We start from the raw sequence: 21,605 nt of genomic DNA, 5'->3' as shown, positions 1-21,605 counted from the left end.
AGTCCTTCGGATATTCAGATTAGAGAAAAATTAAGGCTTCGGCTTTTTCTATGCACGTCGTAAAAACACCAATTCTTTTAAATATCCCTTTATTATCCCAATTTGCTAGAAATGGGATAATATCTCAATTTATTTTTAGACGCTTGGGTAATTAAATTTTTTATCAGAATTTGTTATGAATATATTGTATCAGTTTGAATCGTTGTATCGGGACTTTGTTACTTGTCAGTAGTTTATGTTTTATTTTTGAAAAATAAGTGAGTTGTAACACAAGAGCATTAATAACGTATTCCAATTGTTTTAAGGGATGTCAGTATTAATCATGTTAGGATAAATGACAGTTCTTATATTCAATCATTCCTTGAATATGAAACTGGCAAAACTTCATTAGAAATATTGACATTACACAGAGCTATGGGGATCCTGAGCCATTGACCATGCGAGTATTCGATTTCTTCCTTACTGATTCTTGGTAACATTATCAGCCTTTTTCTACCTACAGGTCGATGCTACTTTATCGGTTCAGGCATTCTGCTGATTTATAGGTCGGTCTTATACCCCCGGCTCCGGTAATATTACTGATTTTCATGAATGTGCATACCGACCTGGTGTACCGGCGGACCAGACGGCTCCATGCTAATATATGGTTGAGTAATTGGCCGATGCCCCCAGCTCCGTGCCCCATGCTCCCAATCGGTCAATCGAAATCAAAGTCGCTAATAGAATGTAAGGTGTATAAAAAACAAAAATTTTTTATAACCTTCTGATTTCGGTCTGGATTAGGAATTACTTCAATAATATTCAGTTTATTTTATTTTGTCAGACTGTCACGTACATTTTTAAGTTCTACTGAAAGAATATCGTCATTAAAATTTAAAGCAGTACGTACATTACAAAGTCGTTTATTTTCTAAGTCGCATTGATTCTCCTTTGTAATTTAATATCCTATACCAGTTGTACCACGATTATTTTCAGACTTACCCAGTTTACGCCTGAACACGTCAATGCTTATTAAAATGAATAAAATGAAATGATAATTGTCAAATAACTAATTTTTTTTTATGATATACTTATACAAGTTTTACGATCGTACAAAATCAGACAATATGCAGCTGTTTCCTGTGGTGTATTATCTTTTGTTTGAAACTCTAGACGTACATTAACTGCTGCTCGTTTCAATGTCTCCTTTTGCTTTAAACAGTCTATCACTATTAAGGGTGAATGAGTTATGAATTGCTTTATATCCAAATATATATCGTATAACATTGAATATTTATTATTTTAATATCAAGATTTTAATTGCCATACGGATATTGATGAGAATTAAAAAAAGTTTTACATTCGTTCCATTACAATATTCGAAATTGCCATAATTTTTCGTTTTATCATAGACTTGTGTTTAATCTGAAAACTTGATATATGAAATCTTGGTTTCTCTAATTGATTTGATGTTTTGATTGTCCAAATATATATAGGTATTTGAAATAGTTCTGGATACTCATAAAACTCCCATGATCAAAAAATTATAGAATGAGGTAATTGAATAGAATTAATAATTGCATCTGATGTCTGTTTGACATAATCACATAAAGCATCAGCCATTCGATTCGTATAAGTTCTAGTTTTAGCGACTCATAATTATCTTCATTATCAATTCTAACCTGATTTTGTAGAATTTCATTAAGATTATCTCTCGATCGTGTTAGAATAAGTTCATATTTTATATTTACGAGAATTTTTTGATAATCTTCAGTATAATTCAAAATCGTTACCCATCAAAGTTACCAATCTGGTCTGTGATATTTCTAGTTTCTTAAATGTTAAGCCATTCAGCATTTTCAAGAAATCTACTTTGATTCGGATTGAATGAAATTAAACTTTACTCGTCAATCCAACATTATTACATCAATATTTATCAATAGCATTAATTTCCTAGCGAATATTTTCAAACAATTGAGAACGTTATTGACATTTAACATTATTTATAAAATTTGTACCAGTTATAGCAGTATCTTCGTCTAGTCGAAGTCTTCCTGAAACATGCAGAGAACTTTTTGATGGCAAAAGACATAAATTTTGATGTTGGATTGATATTCTGATTCCATCGCTGTTATTGAAGTTTTGTGAGGTGTAAGGCTGGTGCACATGAATTTCATAATGAGCGATAGACTCATTGAAGACGATTAGTTTGTATGCTAAGTATTTCTTCCATCTTTAAGATGATTGCAACAGATGAATATGCATACCAATTTTTTACGGTTTTTAAGTTTCTTTTTTTCCTTTTTGTTTGAGGGATGCTTATGATCACGTTTAGGCCGAGATTCTTCAGAAACTCAATGTTTTGTCGACTGACTATAAGCGCACATGATCGAGTACTTATGTAGCCATTACCTACTTTAAGATTATAAACTATTCTTATTACGATACTCTTTTTACACGTAATGAACATGATAACGTCATCTCGAAAATTTATCAAGTCTCCATCTTGATTTACTAAATAAAATTGTCAATAATCAATAAGGTTAACAGTCAAAGGTAGATATATAATCTCTTTAGGTACTTTAATGAATTTGTAGCGTGGTGGTACAACAGGAAAGAACTCGAAACCATCTTGAATTATATGAAACTGAATATTTTATTTGGAATTCTTTCTATTTATACAAGTGATAATAATCAGAATGTTTTAATAAATGACATAAGAATTTCAAATATAAATGACCAAAAAATGGAAGTATTATAAGATTAATAATTTTTATAATTGTATTTTATTTTATCAACTTTAAAATATTTCATGAGATCTACCGAAGGTCTTAAGTCATCAAAGCTGTCAAAGTAAAAAATATCTTTGCCATTTTTTCGGTATGCAATCTTATGAGTACTAGGTTGAAAACTATCATCAAAGATTTACAACAGCAGACTCTTTAACTAGTGGACCTTGTTTCGGTAGACAGTTTCTCATAAAAACTCCTCGAAAATGAGGAATTTGTAGTTCACGAGCATACTATTTTATATCGTAATTTGTTAAAGGACGATGAAGTTATCTTACTTCGAAGTTTTTTTTTCGTCTCGCTATTTTCTTTTTCGTATTCTTTATATTTTTTTCACTTTTATTCAAAATCAAATCGATATTCATGATTCCAGTGTTCTAATTCTTGTAAAAATCGGTATAAGTGCTGGGAAAAAATCTCCTAATTTGGGTATCGGCAATACACTTATATTTTTCTTGCCACCAACATTTTCCAAAAGTTTACGTGTTGCATTTAAAGCATTCTATAAAAAATTTCAAATAATTGCAGAGAGTTGTATTTTTTTTATCGTACTGATCAGTTTTTTCAAACTCAAAGTTTTTGTTTTTTTTTTCTCAAAGTTTTTCTTTCCTTGTAACGCTTCTACCCGAGCCCCATTCCAAAAGACGATTTTGCCTTCATGATTTTTTTAACAGCGTATACTTTTAACAGCTGCTTTTTCACCTAAACTGCGCATCAGAACTATGAACAAGTTGCCAAGTTTTTTCAGCTAACACTCTATCTGCAGCATTTCTTGCTTAAATATTTTTATTTTTAGAGTAAGCCATGTTGTTATTTTTATATGCGGCATTTAAACTATTAATGTCGGAATCTTCCCAAGCCAACCGTTCATATAGCTTTCTTTTAAGTCCACGATACTGATAACCAGGTATGTGAACCTTAAAGGGTAGATTATTTATTAAGTTATTTAGCAAACTTTTTCCATTTTCTTCTTCTTGTTTTTTTTTTTCTGATAGACTGTCATTATTAGACGAGTGTTCTCTGACAAATGAGTTAATGTTTATAATATGAATATACGAATAATTTGTCTATAGTGCTAATATTCTTATATTCTACATGTGAAAAGTATAAAACATAATTACCGTCAGTGTTTATGACTTAACCACATACTTATACCTTGATAACATAAAACGTCAACAGTTGTAATAGCTGTCAGTACAAAAACTCAGTATACGGAGCATAGGATATCACATTTTATTACCGACTCTGATTCATCGAATCGATTGGAAACACAGGCACGGGGTATGGAGCATGCGGGGGAGTGCTCGATAGAGAAGCAGAAACGTCAGTAGAACCGCACGAGAGTCGCTAACGAAAGGACATGGGGCCGGAGGTATCGACCAGTTATTCAACCGATAAACTAGCATAGAGCCATTGGACCCCCCCCCCCCCCCCCCATATACCGAGTTGGTACGCTCATTAACCGTAATATTACCGACACTGGGGGTATGGGCCTGATCGATAAACCAGCAGGGCGATACCTCGGCCGATAAAGTAGCATCGACCTACAGGCTCAAAGGGACTGATAATGTTACCGAGTGTTTGTAAGGAATGAATCGAATACTGGTATGGTAAGTAGCTCAGATTCTCCATGCTCTATCTACTATAGATGTTTTCAACTATAAAATATAGTTTATTCAAATGGTACCTTCAAGCTTTATTGACATTTTAAACTTATTTGAAATTAAAACAAACCAGAAATGATTCAACCACTTGATTCAGAACAATTTCATTTGATTTTAGCAGTACTTGCTTTGACTGCGCTAAAAAATGAAAAAAAAAGAGAAATTGAATTAATCGCGAGAAAAATAAAATCTCTACGTCAAAGCAAAGTGCCTGCGAATTGTTCATTAAGGCTCGGTTAAATTAACGAAGTGCTGCGTGCTGAGGCACGTGGAATTATATTAAGCGAGTCAACTCACCTTTTCCTCGCAGTGGCCCGGAACGAAGCTAGCCGCAACACCTGCAACGAGAAAAAACGGGAGCATTGAATCAAGTGCTGAAAGAAGGGAAGGGAAAAAAAAAGAAGCTCATACTCCGCGAACAATGTAATCGTGACTAAAGGCAACGCCATTCTCTATCAATTTACTTGGCTTTTACCTTGCAGAACGAGGAGAGGATATAGCTTATAGTGTTTACAAGAGCTTTACTCCAGCGCCCCAGCAAAAGCGTTCCGGCTTTTTTCTTGTTCATTACATTCTCTCGCACAAACAACTTTGCATTCAACGAGCCGTCTTGCGCATAATTTTTGCTAATACTGCCTTTTAAGAAAACCATGGAGATAATTTCGTTATTAAAAGTTTGTATGCAAAGGGATCCTCCGATACCTTCTTTCATCGAGTTACCCATTTTGTGAAATATTTTTTAACTTTATGAAAAGAAGTAACAATTCAATTGACCCAAAAGTTTAAAACTTTTAAGTCCGTTCAATTAATTATCTGTTATAATACAACTTTTGATTATACAATCGTCTACTCGGCCGAAACTTCATTTTACTTTTGTCCGAGAGAAACCACTTTAATTTCTAGGTACCAGTGGTAGTGGACAATAATTTCATAACGTTAAATATTGTAGACACTTGCAGTCGAGGGAAAAAAAGGAATGTAAAGCCTAGGGGATTCGGTAGAAGCTTCTAGGCCGTAATCGTAATCTATCGAGCGAGTGAACTTTTGCATGCGGAACGAGGCAAGTTTCCGAGGGAATATGGCCTGGCTCGAAGCTCTCGTTAGGACCAGTTCTTAAGCGTTATTACGCCCGAATTGAGAGGGAGAGAGGGAGGGAGAGAGAGAAAGAGAGAGAGAGAGAAAAAGCTTCTTCTTCGTTATACTCATCGACACTCATTTTTTTCTTCGAGTTCTTAGTGTGATAATGGACGGTCCTTGAACACGCGAGTAGTTACACTTGGTTTTATTTATCGGAATGTATTTGTTGAAGTATTCAAATATATGAAAATGTTTTCTCTTATGTAAAATAATGTTTGAGATTCTTTATTTTCGATTCGCATACATGATTTATGAAGCAAAAACAGTTGTATTGACGATTAGTTCAATTGAAATCTGCATTCGTAAAACACATTTTAATTCGAGCGCAAATAGAACATAAAAAAAACGCACGTGGAAAAATTAAAATAAAAGCAGCGAAAGCTCAAAAAGTAACGCAGCTCAGCTTAAAACTGCATGAAAGTTAGGAATCGCGGTTCTCGGGCCCCGCGGGCTATTTGACCGCTCGCGCTCGGCTGTTTTAACAAGGAGCCATAGTGACATTTACACGCGTTGCGCGCCTAACGCCAAAGCAAGCGGCATACGGCACTGCAAGCGTTCACGATTGGCATACCTCGCGTGGTTTTTCGTGCTCCTCTGGGCGATATCGAGCATCTGTTGTTGTCGGCCACTCATTTCGGCTCGCGCGCTCTGCATACGTTTTCCCGTGGAAAATTCATTAGTTACCTTTTTGCGCACCCACCTCATATTTCGCGTGCACACTCGAGAACCGCTCGCACGTCGCTGTTTTGTTTTGTTTTTTTCTATTTTTTTTATCGCTGTGAAAGGTTGCACACACGCGCAATGTATACGGAATCGCCGTGCAGGTTATTCGCTTAATTAGCTTTACGTTTTTCATCGAGCTGAAAAAAGTATTCCGAGTCCGCAATACGATCAAGCGTATAACGAATTTGAAAATAAGCTAATTTGCGAATAAGATAATTAGTTTAAAATACCTACAGTGACAATAAATCATGCGGTAACGAGGGGAATCATCTGGATGTAAAGTAAATTTCCGCCTAATACATATGCGAAAGGATTCCTTTTGTAATAAGATCTTCTTATAATGACAGGAAACAACTTCGTACCAAAACTATTTTAAGTAAAATTAAATTCTTGGTATACGTGGTCGAACTGTAACATATTCTTGAATGATCAAATTAAATACTTAAAATCACAAATATAAACTAATAAACGTTCAGCCGGCCTATTCATCCATATTGCAGTTGATCACAACAGCAACTCAAACGTAACGAAAAAAAGAATTGTCAAGTGCATACGTATTGTTACCGTCAAATGACGAAAATTCCGCAGTACAGCAGAGCTCGGAACCGCTAACAATCAATGACTGGAATGATTGATCATGGCGTACAATGCACGCCTCAAAAGCATCACGCCAACACGTCAAAGTGTCGCCCCGGAAAACCACTTGACGCGTCAATGCCAAACGGCCGAGAGAGGATCGAAGCGGGATAAATCGCACGCGACAGCGAGAGAAAAGCTATATACATACAGGGCGAGGTGTTTAAACAACCGCAGCGCGCGGAATCCAAGAGACAAAGGCCCCGAGTACGTGCCGCGCGGGAGAGGTGAGAAATTGAAGGCGATGGCTCCGGTTCGAGCAAGCTGCGCCTACGCAGCACTTGTGCCGTTGGCAAGACTATTTGCGGTGCCCGCTATGATATTTCAACCAATTGAATATCGAGAACCAACCGGAAATAATTCTGTCTCTTGAGCTGCGTATATTAATAACAAAAGTATATTCAAAAATACTAAATCTACCCAAGCTAACAAAGCAATATCTAGAGTAGCAGTTATCGTTCCATTCAATTTCAGCGTATTGATAGCCTTGCATGAAAATATAAAAGTCGATTCGAGGGTAATGCAGAAAATATAGGGAGCACAAAATTAGCCGTCAAGCATTATATAAATTAGCAGGTGTCCGAAGCAACGTTCGAACACACCTGCAGCGAAGCAGAGAGAGAGAGAAAGAGACTTACGAGAACGACACACACATGCGTATAATACAGCTCGCTAAATCCACGCCATGATCGATGCAATCGACGCGGGCCTTGCGTGTCGCTGCGGCTGACGGAACGTCAAGCGTTTCCCTTCAACGGCTTTGCAAATTATTACAACGCTGACGTCGCCGACTTACCACCGATGATTTTGTTGGAAAATATTTATTTATTGACTTGTTTGGATTCGCTAATTATATAATTAATTTTTACCCGTTACTCAGTTTGTTTTGTGTTTCGCAACCATTTCAACAGTATACAAAGCTCAATTGATTTAAAATACTATGCAAAAAGTTATCAGATGAAGATAATCATAAAAAATCATCAGTCAATTAGAAAAAAATATGTCCCGGTTGTGTCAAAGATAGAAGTAACAGCGACTGTTATCAATTTTGAATAAAAAAAAAACTTGTCATTGATCTGAACCGCATCATTGTCACTGGAGAACTGGAATACCGCAGGTTATCAATTTATAACATGCTATACTAGGATGTGGATTTCAGCGGTTCGGTATAGCCTTATTCAGTTAGAATAACCAATCGGTCTATCAATTATTTTTATTTTAAACCCTTCTGCCGATGCTATTTGATAAACAAAATCTGTTAATAATAATAATCTCAAAATTGTCGACATTCTCATGCTCAGTTTTATTGTATTCTTAAATTGAAATTTGCCACACACTGCAATTTTAATTCAATACAATTATATAGTATATATACTGCAAGAAACAATGTTACCTACGTACTGAATATCCCGACAATCCCAAGCAGCAGATTGCTATTGTACATGCACGCATTATGAATATATATGCGTACCTATATATATGTATATATAAATGTATATCGAAATGGCGCGCATGGTCGAGTATAGATATATATAGGTGAATAGTTATCAAGTGGCATCGCTCTGGTTGCAGTGCGGAGCTCGGCGGCGCCGACAGATAGCCATCGGCGCTTTGCGCTCTATCATAATGCAAGATCGCCTCGCGATCGTTATCCCAAACGAAATATCCAAGGCGCATTGCAAAGCCGCGTTTTCGTCCTGGAAAACCTTAGCCAAGCAGCAGCAGCAGCAGCACCAGCCAGCAACTGGCCGAACGTATTAATGTGTTGCAATCCTCTTTCTCTCTCCCGCTCATTGGCTCCCTATCTCCCACTCTCCATTTTAGTAGGACGGTAAGCGTATTTACGAGACCTGCATGTATACCCATCGTTTTGCCGCGCGCCGTCGATTCCTGAAATTCATTGATGATCACACACTGCTCGTGCATTCCACGTGTATGTATACGTATACGTACTTTCCGCGTGCCCTGTTGTTTTCGCACGCTTCTCGCCGATTATTTCTCGCGACTTGCGACATTCAGGTTATTTCGCCAATAATTTTAAATCACCTTGGTCTCATCGCTAAACTCGCGTTCCGTAAACCCACACCGCTCTAGTAACATCTGACCTGCGAGTTGTATTTCAAATCTACATCAACAAATTCCTCCCTGCGCGCGTATATATACGAGTATATCCATTGAATTGGACGCGAAAGCATACGCACGAGACAATTAATCAACGAAATATTAGCACGGCAACGTCGGCCAAATCGAGAAAATCAATTCTCTCGCGAGCTAATCACGCCCAGCGAAGTCATAAATTGATGCGTCATCACAATTCAGCTCTACGGTTGTATCTATAGCACAGCTACACAGATATATGCGCGATTCGTATCGCGTATGGAACACGTGAAATCCCGCATAGCGCAGCGACGAGAGCTGCCGGATGATCGATCGCAGCGATTGCCCATTAAATTTATCGCAAACGAGAGAGCTTCCCAATTACGCCTCTCTGCCGCCGAAGCTTCTTATACGTGAACGCGAACGTGTTGCTGGATTCGACGTCTCCATTAACGTTGGAAAGCTTTGACGAGCTGCTCGCTCGCGACATTCTATGCGCTTGATTGACGGCTCGCTTGTTTGCTCGCGTCAATCGGGTTAATCATTTTTGATCGTCACGTTCTATACTCTCTTATTGATGTCATGCGGGATGTTATTCTTAAAAGTAGCTTTGATCATTTTGGCGCTGATGTGGTGACGGCAAGAAGGGCTGATGGATTTTTAATGTAGACTTAAGTGCTCAAGATCTGCATTCGTAATTTCAATTTACTTTGTTGTATGAAATTAAAATTTTTATGGATACATAAAATTAACACATCCATTAATGATATATTATGTGACAAGTATGCATTTTCAAAAAAGACTTGCTTGTCAATTAAATGGCACCTTTTTGTTACGTCAATTAATATACATTCTAATTGAAATCCGGTATCCTTTGAATCGAGAAGAATCGATTCAAAAGTAATGTAAAATTTCTCAAGGCCGTGTCTTAATTACGGAATAATAACGAAAATCAACCTACTTTTAAGCAAGCATCTCTGCTTTGTAACAGCTACTTTGATATTCATCAGAAAATCAAGTATCAATGGTGTGAGAAAAAGGAGCCCTAATAATAGTCCTCGCAGTTGATGCGTGATATAATTCATCAGATTGTAAGTATGAAATAACAATAAAACGAGGAAAAAGATAGTACCCAATGCATTTATTTCTTAGATAGTAATACTCAATAATTATGTTCACTGTAGAAGCCAAAGTTATATCAAAACAATTGATTTCTGAAGTTCTATTTGATAGCCCATCTCATATACAGTAATAATACATCACTTATATATATAAATAACTTTTTCTTTGTAAATAACTTCATGATCAAATTGCCGGTCGCACTGCGTGCAATGCGTGAGATTGCGTGTGTGCCCGTTTTGAAAACCAACGTATTTACGTGTCAGTAACCGGATCATCACTCCAGCTTATCACCTGGATATTCATCAGTGCGTTGGTGCAAGCGGATGGCTATAGAAAGGCTATAAAATAAACGGAACTCACCCGCGACGATGTAATACCATGTTTTACCGGCGAAAACGTTGTAGGTACAATTCGAAAGAGAAAAGAAGCTTGTTAATCAATAAACCTGATCTCCTTTAAATTTCGACCCACTTACACGTAAACTTTTGATTTTAATCTCATGAATGCAAGATACCTCCGGGCATAAAGGTCGATAATCACCGAAGGTTGAAAATGCGAAGAGCAAACCGTACGTGCGTCTTAACCGGTGAACTGTTTCGTGCAAGGTCTGCCAGCGGAAAATCGGATGTTGAATTTCACGTGCTCTACTCGGCTGTGACTGAAGACATAAGCTTCGTTAGGTTTTTTGGAAGACCAAGAGCGCCCACGTGCACTCACGCCATCTTTCAATATAATACACGTGAATCATGATTTTCATACATTGTCTTCGCGTTATGACGCCTCGATTTCTAGTAATTCGAGCCATCCAGCTCTTATGCTTGAGGAAGTGAGCGTTTCAGTGCTCAAGTTAGATTGATCACGACAGAGCTGATAATACGTGGAAATGATCTTTGGGAGTCGTTAAGGATTTAATCATTTACGTAGACGCTTGCGATGGAAAATCAAATTGAAACTTGCCTTTTTTTCATTCCTAACATATGCCGTGTCCATGTGACGAATGCAGTTTAACATCGTTTAGGAGAAAGAGATCCAGTGTGACAGCTGACAACCTTGTTACAAATATATTTAGGAAGTAGACTTTATTTCGAATCTCGTTGCTGCATATATATACAAATTTTAAAATTCATGGTGTCGCGTATATTAACGTTAATTAATTTCGTTGTAAAAATGATAATTCTGACTGAAATTAGAAAGTTGAATATCTATCGGACGAGCGAATCGTGAAATGAAAATGTAGTCCGAGCAATAGATGGATGCAAAAGTCCTGTTCTTAACATTTAATTTGAAAGAAAAAAATATACTCATACAAGACAGCGATGGTACAGTGGATAAGCCATTGAATTTAGAACGGGTACTATATCGATCTCGTGAATAAGATTGCGCGCGAGAAGGTGAACCGAAGATCGCGGTGCCTCGTAGGCGCGCGCAAGCGTGAAACGACGCAATCCGGAGTATATAATGCCCCGCGTGAAAGTGACTCGAAGATAATAATTATCGCGTGCGCCTGATGCTTCTACGGTTGATTCTACACCGTCTTGTTGTCTTGTCGATTTAAAGGATATATATATATATATATATATATATATATATATATATATATGTGTGTGTGTGTGTGTGTGTGTGTGTGTGTGTGTGTGTGTGTGTGTGTGTGTGTGTGTGTGTGTGTGTGTTATTTTCTAGCATACTTATCTAAAGTTTTTGAAAGATCATATTTTAATTTACGAATTCTTGAAACTGTTAAAAGAATTAATTCGTTGAACGCGAAATGTCATTTATGACAATCACTGATTTTATCCATATAACTTTGTGTCAATGACGTTTTCGTTGGCGTATTTATTACTCACGGTCACTGCATCTATCGTCATTATCGTGAAACATTAGAACAATAATGACGACATAACATTGATCGTTTGTCGTATCGTGAAATCTTTAGTGACGCAACCGGAGGAATCAGGGAAAGGTTGAGATAGTGATATTATAAACTCATCTATGAATTTGATGGATACTGTAAAAATATTTATTTATTGATCAATATTTATGTTGTCCCCTTCAAAGTAATCCCCGTTAGATATAATACACTTGTGCCAGCGCTTTTTCCAATCATCGAAGCACTTTTAATAATCATTTTGAGGTATAGCCTTGAGTTCTTTCAGCGATGCAGTTTTTATCTCCTCAATCATTGAAAATCGATGTTCTTTCATGGGTTTCTAAAGTTTTAGGAAAAGAAAAAAGTCACTAGGAGCCAAATCCGGTGAATATGGAGGCTGAGGCATGACTTGTGGTCTTGATTTTGGCCAAAAAATCTCTCACAAGCAACGACGAATAAGCAGGTGTATTATCATGATGCAAAATCCACGAATTGTTTTTCCAAAGTTCCGGACGTTTTTTGCGTATTGCCTCTTGCAAACGACGCGAAACTTCAAGGTAGTACTCCTTATTGACCGTATGACCTTGTGGTAAGAATTCCTCATGAACTACGTCAGGGTAATCAAAGAAGACAGTGAGCAAAACCTTGACATTTCATCGAACTTAGCGTGCTTTTTTGGGTGTTGGCTTTTCTGGGGTCTTCCATTGGGACAATTGGACTTTAGTTTCGACATCATAACCACATACCCACGATTCATCACCAGTTATAATCCTTTTGAGAAAATCAGGATCTTCATTGACTTAATTCAACATCTCCTGAGCGATGGTCATGCGGTGGTTCTTTTCATCCAAATTAAGCAATTTTGGAACGAATTTCGCTGACACACGTCTCATGCTCAAAACATCTAAAAAAATATCATGGCATGAGCTAACCGATATACCAACATCTTCTGCAACTTCTCTGATGGTGATTTGACGATTTTTTAACACAATTTCTTTCACTGCTACAACGTTTCCATCTGTTGTTGATGTGCTGAGACGTCCAGGGCGAGGTTCGTCTTCAACATTCTCTCGGCCTTCTTGGAACAGCTTATACCACTTATACACATTTTTCTTATTGAGAGTAGACTCACCGTATGCAATTGTCAACATTTCAAGAGCTTTAGAGCACTGGATTCCATTTTTCACACAAAATTTAATGCAAACGCTTTGCTCTATTCTTTTCGATAGAAGAAAATCGCCGAGCACACCAGACACTTCTAACCTCTGACGCCTCTGCCAGAAAAACAAGACGTGCTATATAGTCAAAACTGAATATATGATCGTGGCGAGTATACCAACACAACAACAAAAATTCAAAACTTGAATGTACGTAGCCCGTAAAAATTGAAAAGTCACCTTACTTTTTCAACACCCTCGTACGCTCTTAGTTCGAAGTACAAAACTAGACTGCCTGCCTAAAGGAACGCAGCCCTTATATACCCGTTTGAGGGCGTCCACGAGGAGAAAAAGCGACAGAGGCACTTTTTGCAATTAGAGTCGTCACTTTCACTTTCTAAAAATGAGTTATAGGTTTTTAGAGTATCAATCAAAATTATAAATTGAAATCAGGATGGGGACTCACGTAGTTCCTATGTGCGATGCATTGCCATTAGGATCCCTCATCAGCGGGGTACTCGACAGTTGTTGCAATTACAATAACAGTAAAAAGAAGTACATCAGCAGCGATATGTATTTATCATCGATATTTATGCTCACAGCTCCTAACGACCAGGATAATCATAAAACTAAGATTAAAGCATCGAAAGGCGAAGCAAGAGCATCGAATTCCTCTCGTATCCCCCTTCCCTTCCCTTCCCTTCCCTTTCTCGATCAATCCTGAATCTCATAGAAACATCGCGCAGAGTGTAGAGGAAAGTTGTAGCACAAAGCACAAGCCCGACAATCGACGTAAGATCAGCGTCGGCAGGCGCATTGTCCGACTAAACTGGCGACGCTCGCGGCGTTTATAAGGTCATATTTTCTGGCCGCCGCAAGAAGACGTTCTCCGTTATGTTGGGCTGCGGCTTGCGAGGTCACGACGAGCGATCGACGGCCTCACCGTCGCGGCGCGATCCCCTTGACTTTTACCCGCGCGCGAGACAGCAGAGTGAGAGCGCGGCCGAGGATTTATACATTCATTTGTCGCACTCTCGCTCGCTCCAACGATATTATTATTATTCTTTTAAAATAGCGAATTCAACGCGAAACTTTACGATTTCAATGTTTCATCTTTGCGTATAAAGTAAGCTTCGCGCTTTTTTTCACGATCGTAAAACATATTCTCACGAATGGAAAAAACGTGTTATCCGTTCAATAAATCGACAAGTCATGTCGAACACTCGATACCTTTTTTCAACGTCTATATAACAAATAATATCTTTATTCGAAAGAGCCTATTGAAAGTTTTGGAAAAAAATATTTTTAATTATACGAAAAATAAATATCATGTATATATACATTAGCGTGGAAAGTGAAAGAGTCTCGCACTTATCCCACGGTCTAGACGAGAGATGAGAGGTGACGACGATGACGATGCCCGATGATCAGAGATGTATGGTAACGAGCTACGATGACGATGCATCGAGACACGATTGTTATAATAACTCGGATAACATCGGAGGGCCTATGTTGTCGACTTCATAATTCAATTTATTTCATCACGAAAAAATCAGTATGCTGTGACAGGGAAATTCGACTGAATGACGGGTGTTAACCGTAGAATGCCTGTTTCTCTTAAAATGAAAGTTTAACGAATATCGCATGAGTATTAAATTATATAAATACTTTTTCAAACAAATTTTGAGACTAGTCCACTGTGATTGCACTATTATAGTTTATTGAGTCATCAGCAGCTAACCGTTATCTGCAAATCTTCAATTCGTCATCATATCTCCTTGAATTCATTTAATCTTTAATGCAATTGCTTTTAAGCGTGGCTCCATTATATAAATCAAATAATATCTCAATGACAAAAAAAAAATTACATTGTCACAGCCGAGACATTATAAACACTCGTATATTTCACAATCGCAAACAAATGTGTTTTTATTGGTTTATTGAATAATGTATTACCTTCAAAACGTGATGAAGATTACGAAATTCAATGCGCCAATCAGGTAGCTTGCAATTAAAAGGAAAATACACGAAGCTCGTGTTGGATAAAACAGAAAAATTAATATTTACCTCCGTGACTTTCGGCTCGGTTTACCCGAATGAAAACGATTCCTCGCTTTCGATATCGAGGATTTTTCACTCAAGCGTCCTCTCCTCGCGACCCTATATATAACGCTCGGCTATATCTCGTTACTTAAAAGTTACGCAAACCCCCATAGACGGCAAATAAAATCATCTTCATAGACCTTCTCTTACATTCTACTCTCCCTTCATATTTGATTTTTTGAACGGTTTGAACGCGTTATTTATTTATCGTTAGGTAGGGAAAAGTGCATTTTTTTGCGAGCGTTGCTCAATGGTTTAACGGTAAATTTACTCCGTACATAGATTACTCATGTGCAAACGGTAAAATTCAGCGTGCAAACAGTGATTATTTGATCATTAGTAACAATTAAAGATTCGTGACGGATCAATTTGGAGCATCCACGGCGTGTACGTGTAAGTCATTACAAATCTCTCGCTTGCACAAAGCTTCAATTATTCATTGCGTAGTGTGCTCATAAACCTTTTACCCGAAAATATACATAATGGATTCATCCATATATGACAAACGTGCGGTAGGCAAAACACTTTGACATAAAAAAATAAGAAAGCAAATGAAAGCACTACAAAAATTTAATAATCGATAAGCCGAGGTTCACGATATTGAATCACCGAACGCAAAATGTAATCTGAGACGAAACTCCATACGCCGTGAGGAAGAAAAAGCTGTTTGATCAATGAATGCTGTTTGCGCTGTACGTTCTCTCCCTCTCTCTCTCTCTTTTCATTTTCTTGCTCGTTGAAGGATAGGAATGCATATACCGAAGGAAGCCTTTTTCCAATAGGCGCGCAGACAAGGATGAACTGATGAGACCGCATTACCGCGCCGTAGCTGCTTTCGCAAGCGCACGCGTAAATCAGGAAGCATCGTGCAGCTTCACCAACCGCCGCAACTGTCGGATAATGCATGAAGCGCGCTACATGTATATTCCTACGAAGAAGGAGAGGCGCAGCTCGATCTCGATGCTCGCGCGAGTAATAGGAGCATCGACACGTCTGACGTTGTGTTCACCGGAAAGAAGTTTCATTGTCACGGCATTCTATTTTACGCGTAGAGATCCCCTTTTGCCTCTGTGCATACGTGATGGATGAGTTTTGATATTCGCGGCTTACGTAATATCTCCTTGAAAAATATTATTCCTGCATATACGTCGGATAACATTATTCTTGAATTTTTGAACGGGAGGATAATGCACGAGGAGAAAATACTGTATATAATACCCCATTAAACAAATGTTCGTGCTTTATCTTAATTAGAAATGTACGTCGCTAAGCGTTCATTTTGAACAATCGGCATTTGCAAAGTCATTAAACGAAGACTCTTTGTTGCCCGTGCAGACAGCTAAATGAAAGAAAAAAATATTCGAGCACTCGCGGGTCGAAGCAGTAAAAAAACGTGGAAAATCCGTGTATCGTAGATAATACGATCAGCACCTTGCTCGCGGGTACACACCCAGACAAACAAAATTACCTCATTATCTCTTATTACTCTAGCGCGAGCTAAACATGGTAGCGGCGTCGATGAGAAAACGGCTTTATAAATAAAACAGCCAGTGACACGCGCCACTCAATTAAGCCGACAGTATCGCATTGTATACCGGTAGAAGAGAATAAGCCAGATACAAAGGGAGGTGACCTTTGCGCGATTTACCCCGATGTGGTAATACGGCTGAAGGTAGAGCGCAGCGCGCGCGTGTCGAAGAAATCTCGTGTCTGCTCGTCAATTATAAGCGCGCCTCCTCACCCACACGACTAAGAAAGCGAGAAAAAGGGAATTTCGCGGCCTTGACGAAGGCGCTCGCAATACAGTCGGCTTCTATTCTCCGTGTTTTCAATAGCTTTCAGATGCCCGGACTGTTGCACGGTAAAAAAAAAATAACAAAAGACCAATTGTTTCCGCCTAGCCGCTTATTAGAGGGAAACAGACTGCAGTTCGCCAGTGCGCGGAATCGAGCGATCTTCTGTTTACGGAAAGCCCATAAACGAGATTCGAGCTGACGAGGGCCTGTTGTTGTGTTTATCTTGTGAGTGTTTTTTTTCTATGGTAGAGAAAAAATATCGTGCAACGAGTATTGGTGGAGTGTATATAGGATTTTCATGATGCAAGATTCAATACAATACATATGTACCATTATAAACAAAAAGTAAAATTGTTCTCTTAAGAAAAATTTCTGATAACTACATGGAACGATTAGTTTTACTATAGTGCACTATTTAAGTATACTTAATTGATATAATACACTGATAGGGGGGAATATTTCGAAATCAAGAAACCATCCTACATAGGTATAAGCGTTACGACAATTAGTTAAAACGACAATTAGTAAGCCGAAGATTTATGCAACTCTATGGAAATACGCAACTTAATTTGTGCAAATGAGCAGGCACTTTTAATCCAAACCTTTCGTCAGTGAAATCCTGGAAAAAGATAAGGAAGCAACTTGACAAAAGAGAGGAATAACCGAGCGTTGACGAGTGAGCCAATTAAGTAAAATAAGTAAAAGAGAAAAAAAAGTAGTTTTGTACTGATCCGTATACGCAGAGAAGGGAAAGGAGATCGAGAGCTAGCCAAGTTTTCAGCCATTACTTAAAACAATCGCCTAGAGTCGTTGAAAAAGTTCGAAGAGTCAAGAGAAAAGTTCTCGCGGCTATGTCGGATAGTTAGCGCGCAAGCACTAAGAGCCAAGTTGCAGAGCGTAAGACGAGAAGATATCGTAATCTGTAAAATGGCCATCGGCCACCACTGCTGCGATGCGGTGCTCAAGCTAACGGCGCGAAAATTTGCGCGATCGATCGTACGATCCGATCGCTGAATAAGTGCTGTGTTGTCCCCCTGGCATCATTCCTTTTTTGCCTTTATTAAAGAGGTGTGAAGTGCTAGAATTGCAGCAGACTGCGCTGAGTTTTATTGGAGACCAATAAATTTTTGTAGGATCAAATCGCGCTCTATGAGTTCCAAGACTGCTCTTATAATTGAATTTCCAAAGAGATTGACATTCTTTCTTTATACGTTTTATTATGACATTTCTTCGTCGCTTTTATAATTGTAATTTTCGTTATTTTCAAGAATTATTTTCATTCCATTTCAATTTATCAGATATAAATTCTATGCATTAGAAATTCATTGAAGTAATTTTTAACACCTATTGCAACGAAGACCATTCATTATTTATTATTTCATTTATTTTATGATTCCAATGGCTCATGCCTAAATTATATATTCTTCGAAGTTCAATTTGCAATTTGATCATTTTGAATTAATTACTATTAGATTCTTTGTAATCAAAGAATAATGTAAATAATGTATGTATACACTGAAGCAATTTAACTGATTCAATCGCACCAGTGATATGCGTTACTTATTATTTGTGTTACATCAAAATTGCAGCTGCATATTTGACATGTTTTGATAAATTCAATCTGCCTAATTTTCTTTTATTCATTGGCTGTTTTCGACTAATTTCAATCCACAAAATGAGGAAAAGAATTTATTTGTCAGACCAATTAAAACAATTTGATTATACTTCAGAAAATTCATAATGTTATCCTCAAAACTATCAAATATCCGATACGATTATGTTTTTAAAATAATACGTTGGTTTTATTGGACGAAATTTCATTAAAAATTCACTAAATACTTCACTAGTAAAGCACTTTTCAGAACTCAAAACAGTAGTACAAGAATAGAAGACATTTACCCGCAGAATAAAAAAATCGTCGACCTTGTGCCACTACCGCAAGACAAGTAAAAATATTTTGCGAAAGAGCAACGAGCGGAAAAAATATATTGCCCGATTCATTCCACGTAGCAGACGTGCGTCTACGCGTACGCGCGTACAGCCGCACAAACACAGAAAGCTCTTACGCATAGGTTGCAAATAATTTCGAGGCGGAGTAAGAAAGAGCGAGAGACAAAGGTGAGCGCGGGCAGAAGCCGAGTTTCCCAATTTTCGTGCAATTCCATTATCGCGTTCTTGATCGTCACGGCACACGGAGCGCCCCTAAAAGAGAGAGAGAGAGAGAGAGAGAGAGAGATAGACCTACATTGTACCGAAACGAAATTTCCGGCGAGCATCCGTGTGCACTGCGTGTGCCGGCGGCGTAACTTAACCTTGAAATTAGCCATTAATCATTTAGCCAGTGATATTACAATGGGTCTCATTAGGCAATGATCAATAACAAAACAGAAAGAGAAATATCCACATGCGTTACTAATAGTTCCACGCGTGTTCTAGCTTCACTAAACTCGTGTATGATTTAATTTGTAGCATTTCAAGAGATTTCAAGGGAATATTATGAATGAATCTGTTCTAGATAGCCTTAATTGCCCCTTTACGATCTAACTTGGAATATGACGAGAGAAATACTAGCTACTTCATCCGCTTTGTAGAGTTAGTTTTCAACATCACATAAAGGCGGCTATGAAAATTTTCATGACACCTGTTCATCTTTACTCATACCTATTGAATAAAATTGCCGTGCTATTCCATTCAAAATATGTTTAAACAATAAGCTGCTTTCTGATACGTCCATAGTAGTTGCAAAGTATAGATGTTTGAATTTGATGAAATAATTTTTGCAAATTATCGGCTTTGAATGCTGTTTCATCCTAAATGTTCACAACACTTTCTAAATTATTCAACAGCGTATCCTCATGAGAGCTGCAATATCATAAAATTATTATCTCAAATAAACTATATCATTTCATCAAAATTCAATGCCAAAAATGAACTTTTTCCCGTCTTCACATATAAGCTGTTTATGAAAAAGTTAATACACATCAACTTTTGGACTCGAGCTTTACACTTTACTGGCATAACAATAAGTCACATCAACATCTCTCAATTTTTCAAAAGCTAAAACAATAATACTTACATAGCAAGAGGAATAGCTTGAAAATCATTGTTGCGATCGGGGCGCCAGCGCGAAGCCTGAAAAGAAATAACGAAACGTTAATAAAAACTTTCATACTTGCTGCGTACAATGATTTAAGTGGAAATCGTATCAAAAGTATGCCTCAAGTTGGATACTACAAACATATTGCAATCCGCCTTAAAAATGAGTCATAGTAATGCATTTTCTATGATAAATCACGAAAGATAAGTATTCTGCACTACCACACTTTTACTATTAAATGTTGAAGATGTCGGCAGAGTAAACGAATAAGAAAAAAAAAGAATTCGCAGCAGCTAAGAGAACAACCACGGAAAAATGTGACGCGACAGCTGTATAATATGATGTGTTGATATCGTTACAGAATATGGTTGACTTCCATTATCGTGAAAAAATTGAATTTGGTGACTTGGGTATACGGTGCAATAATTATGTTAATTTGAAAGTAGGGTGAACTGCAAGGTAAAATTTTACAACTTCGACTCGATAATGACATAATGTATTTTGCCTAAAGCACAAACATATTTTGAGAAACTAGAAGGTTGCTATAAGTTTTTTAAATTATTTTAATGGACAATATCATAAGAAAATTTTATTTTGTTACTTTTTAATTTTGAGAAAAAAGGACATTGGGCTATATTTTCCTACAAATTCAATAATCGATATCTAATAAAAAAGTAATATTTTTTCGATTGTTAACGATGAAATAAAAAGTCACTTTATTAAAACAATAACTCACTATATACTATAAATTGCACAACTAAAGAACAGAAGGAAAAAATTTAAAAAAAATTTGACAATTGCCGAAACCCGGGATTGAACCGGGGACATTTAGATCTTCAGTCTAACGCTCTCCCAACTGAGCTATTTCGGCTTGTCAAGTAGTTTGTTGCCGGCCTTACTTGGTGCTTGCCCCACCACACAATTGCTCCCTCTCTCGACATTCAGTGATGTTACGTGTACTTTCACGGGCTATTCCCCAGGCTAATTTCAGACTGTATCGCACGTGGCCTCCGTAACGGAAACATTGAGACGACAGTTTCTATATTGTTATATTCTGGATTATTATCACCTTGGTATTTAGTTTTCTCGCATATAAAATATATTGTAGCATCTTACATTATTCAATTTAGTAATTTTCGATTATCGAATTATTATTATTTATATGCAATCCAGTCATTGGTAATTCTCAAATAAATATTATCTCTAGAATTTACAACATTTAATTTATATAAAATAACGTTCCGTTTTTTCAAAGTTTCAACGTTAATTATAACACGTGTTTGATGAAGAAATTATCTCGATAACTGCACGCGCCGCAACCACATCGTTAATCCGTTTTAAAGCAATTCAATTATAATGCAGCGCATTATTTGAAAATACAAGTTGAGATATTAATAAAATCGATAACTGTAAGAACCAATAATTCGATTATTACGCA

At 37.4% G+C, this 21,605-nt stretch overlaps 1 protein-coding gene and 1 non-coding gene across 3 annotated transcripts in view; both read right to left on the bottom strand.

The window, feature by feature from the left end:
* The window catches only part of LOC131671609 (mucin-5AC), a 76,690-nt gene that overhangs the window by 13,115 nt on the left and 41,970 nt on the right, over positions 1-21,605 (bottom strand). For both annotated transcript variants that reach the window (XM_058948168.1, XM_058948167.1), the window contains 2 exons: positions 20,147-20,202; positions 4,730-4,770 (listed from right to left, as the gene is read on the bottom strand). In XM_058948168.1, the coding sequence (XP_058804151.1) occupies positions 4,730-4,770; positions 20,147-20,174 (69 nt within the window). In that variant the 5' untranslated portion in view covers positions 20,175-20,202. The remainder of the gene's footprint in view (positions 1-4,729; positions 4,771-20,146; positions 20,203-21,605) is intronic.
* Trnaf-gaa (transfer RNA phenylalanine (anticodon GAA)) lies at positions 20,966-21,038 on the bottom strand. Its single transcript has one exon. It is a non-coding gene; the product is annotated as a tRNA-Phe (tRNA).

This window comes from Phymastichus coffea, unplaced genomic scaffold (genome assembly GCF_024137745.1).
Source record: "Phymastichus coffea isolate CEN01 unplaced genomic scaffold, Cenicafe_Pcof_1.1 PCOF00130, whole genome shotgun sequence".
In the NCBI taxonomy this organism is placed as follows: domain Eukaryota; kingdom Metazoa; phylum Arthropoda; class Insecta; order Hymenoptera; family Eulophidae; genus Phymastichus; species Phymastichus coffea.
This window is presented reverse-complemented; position numbering and strand designations above follow the sequence as displayed.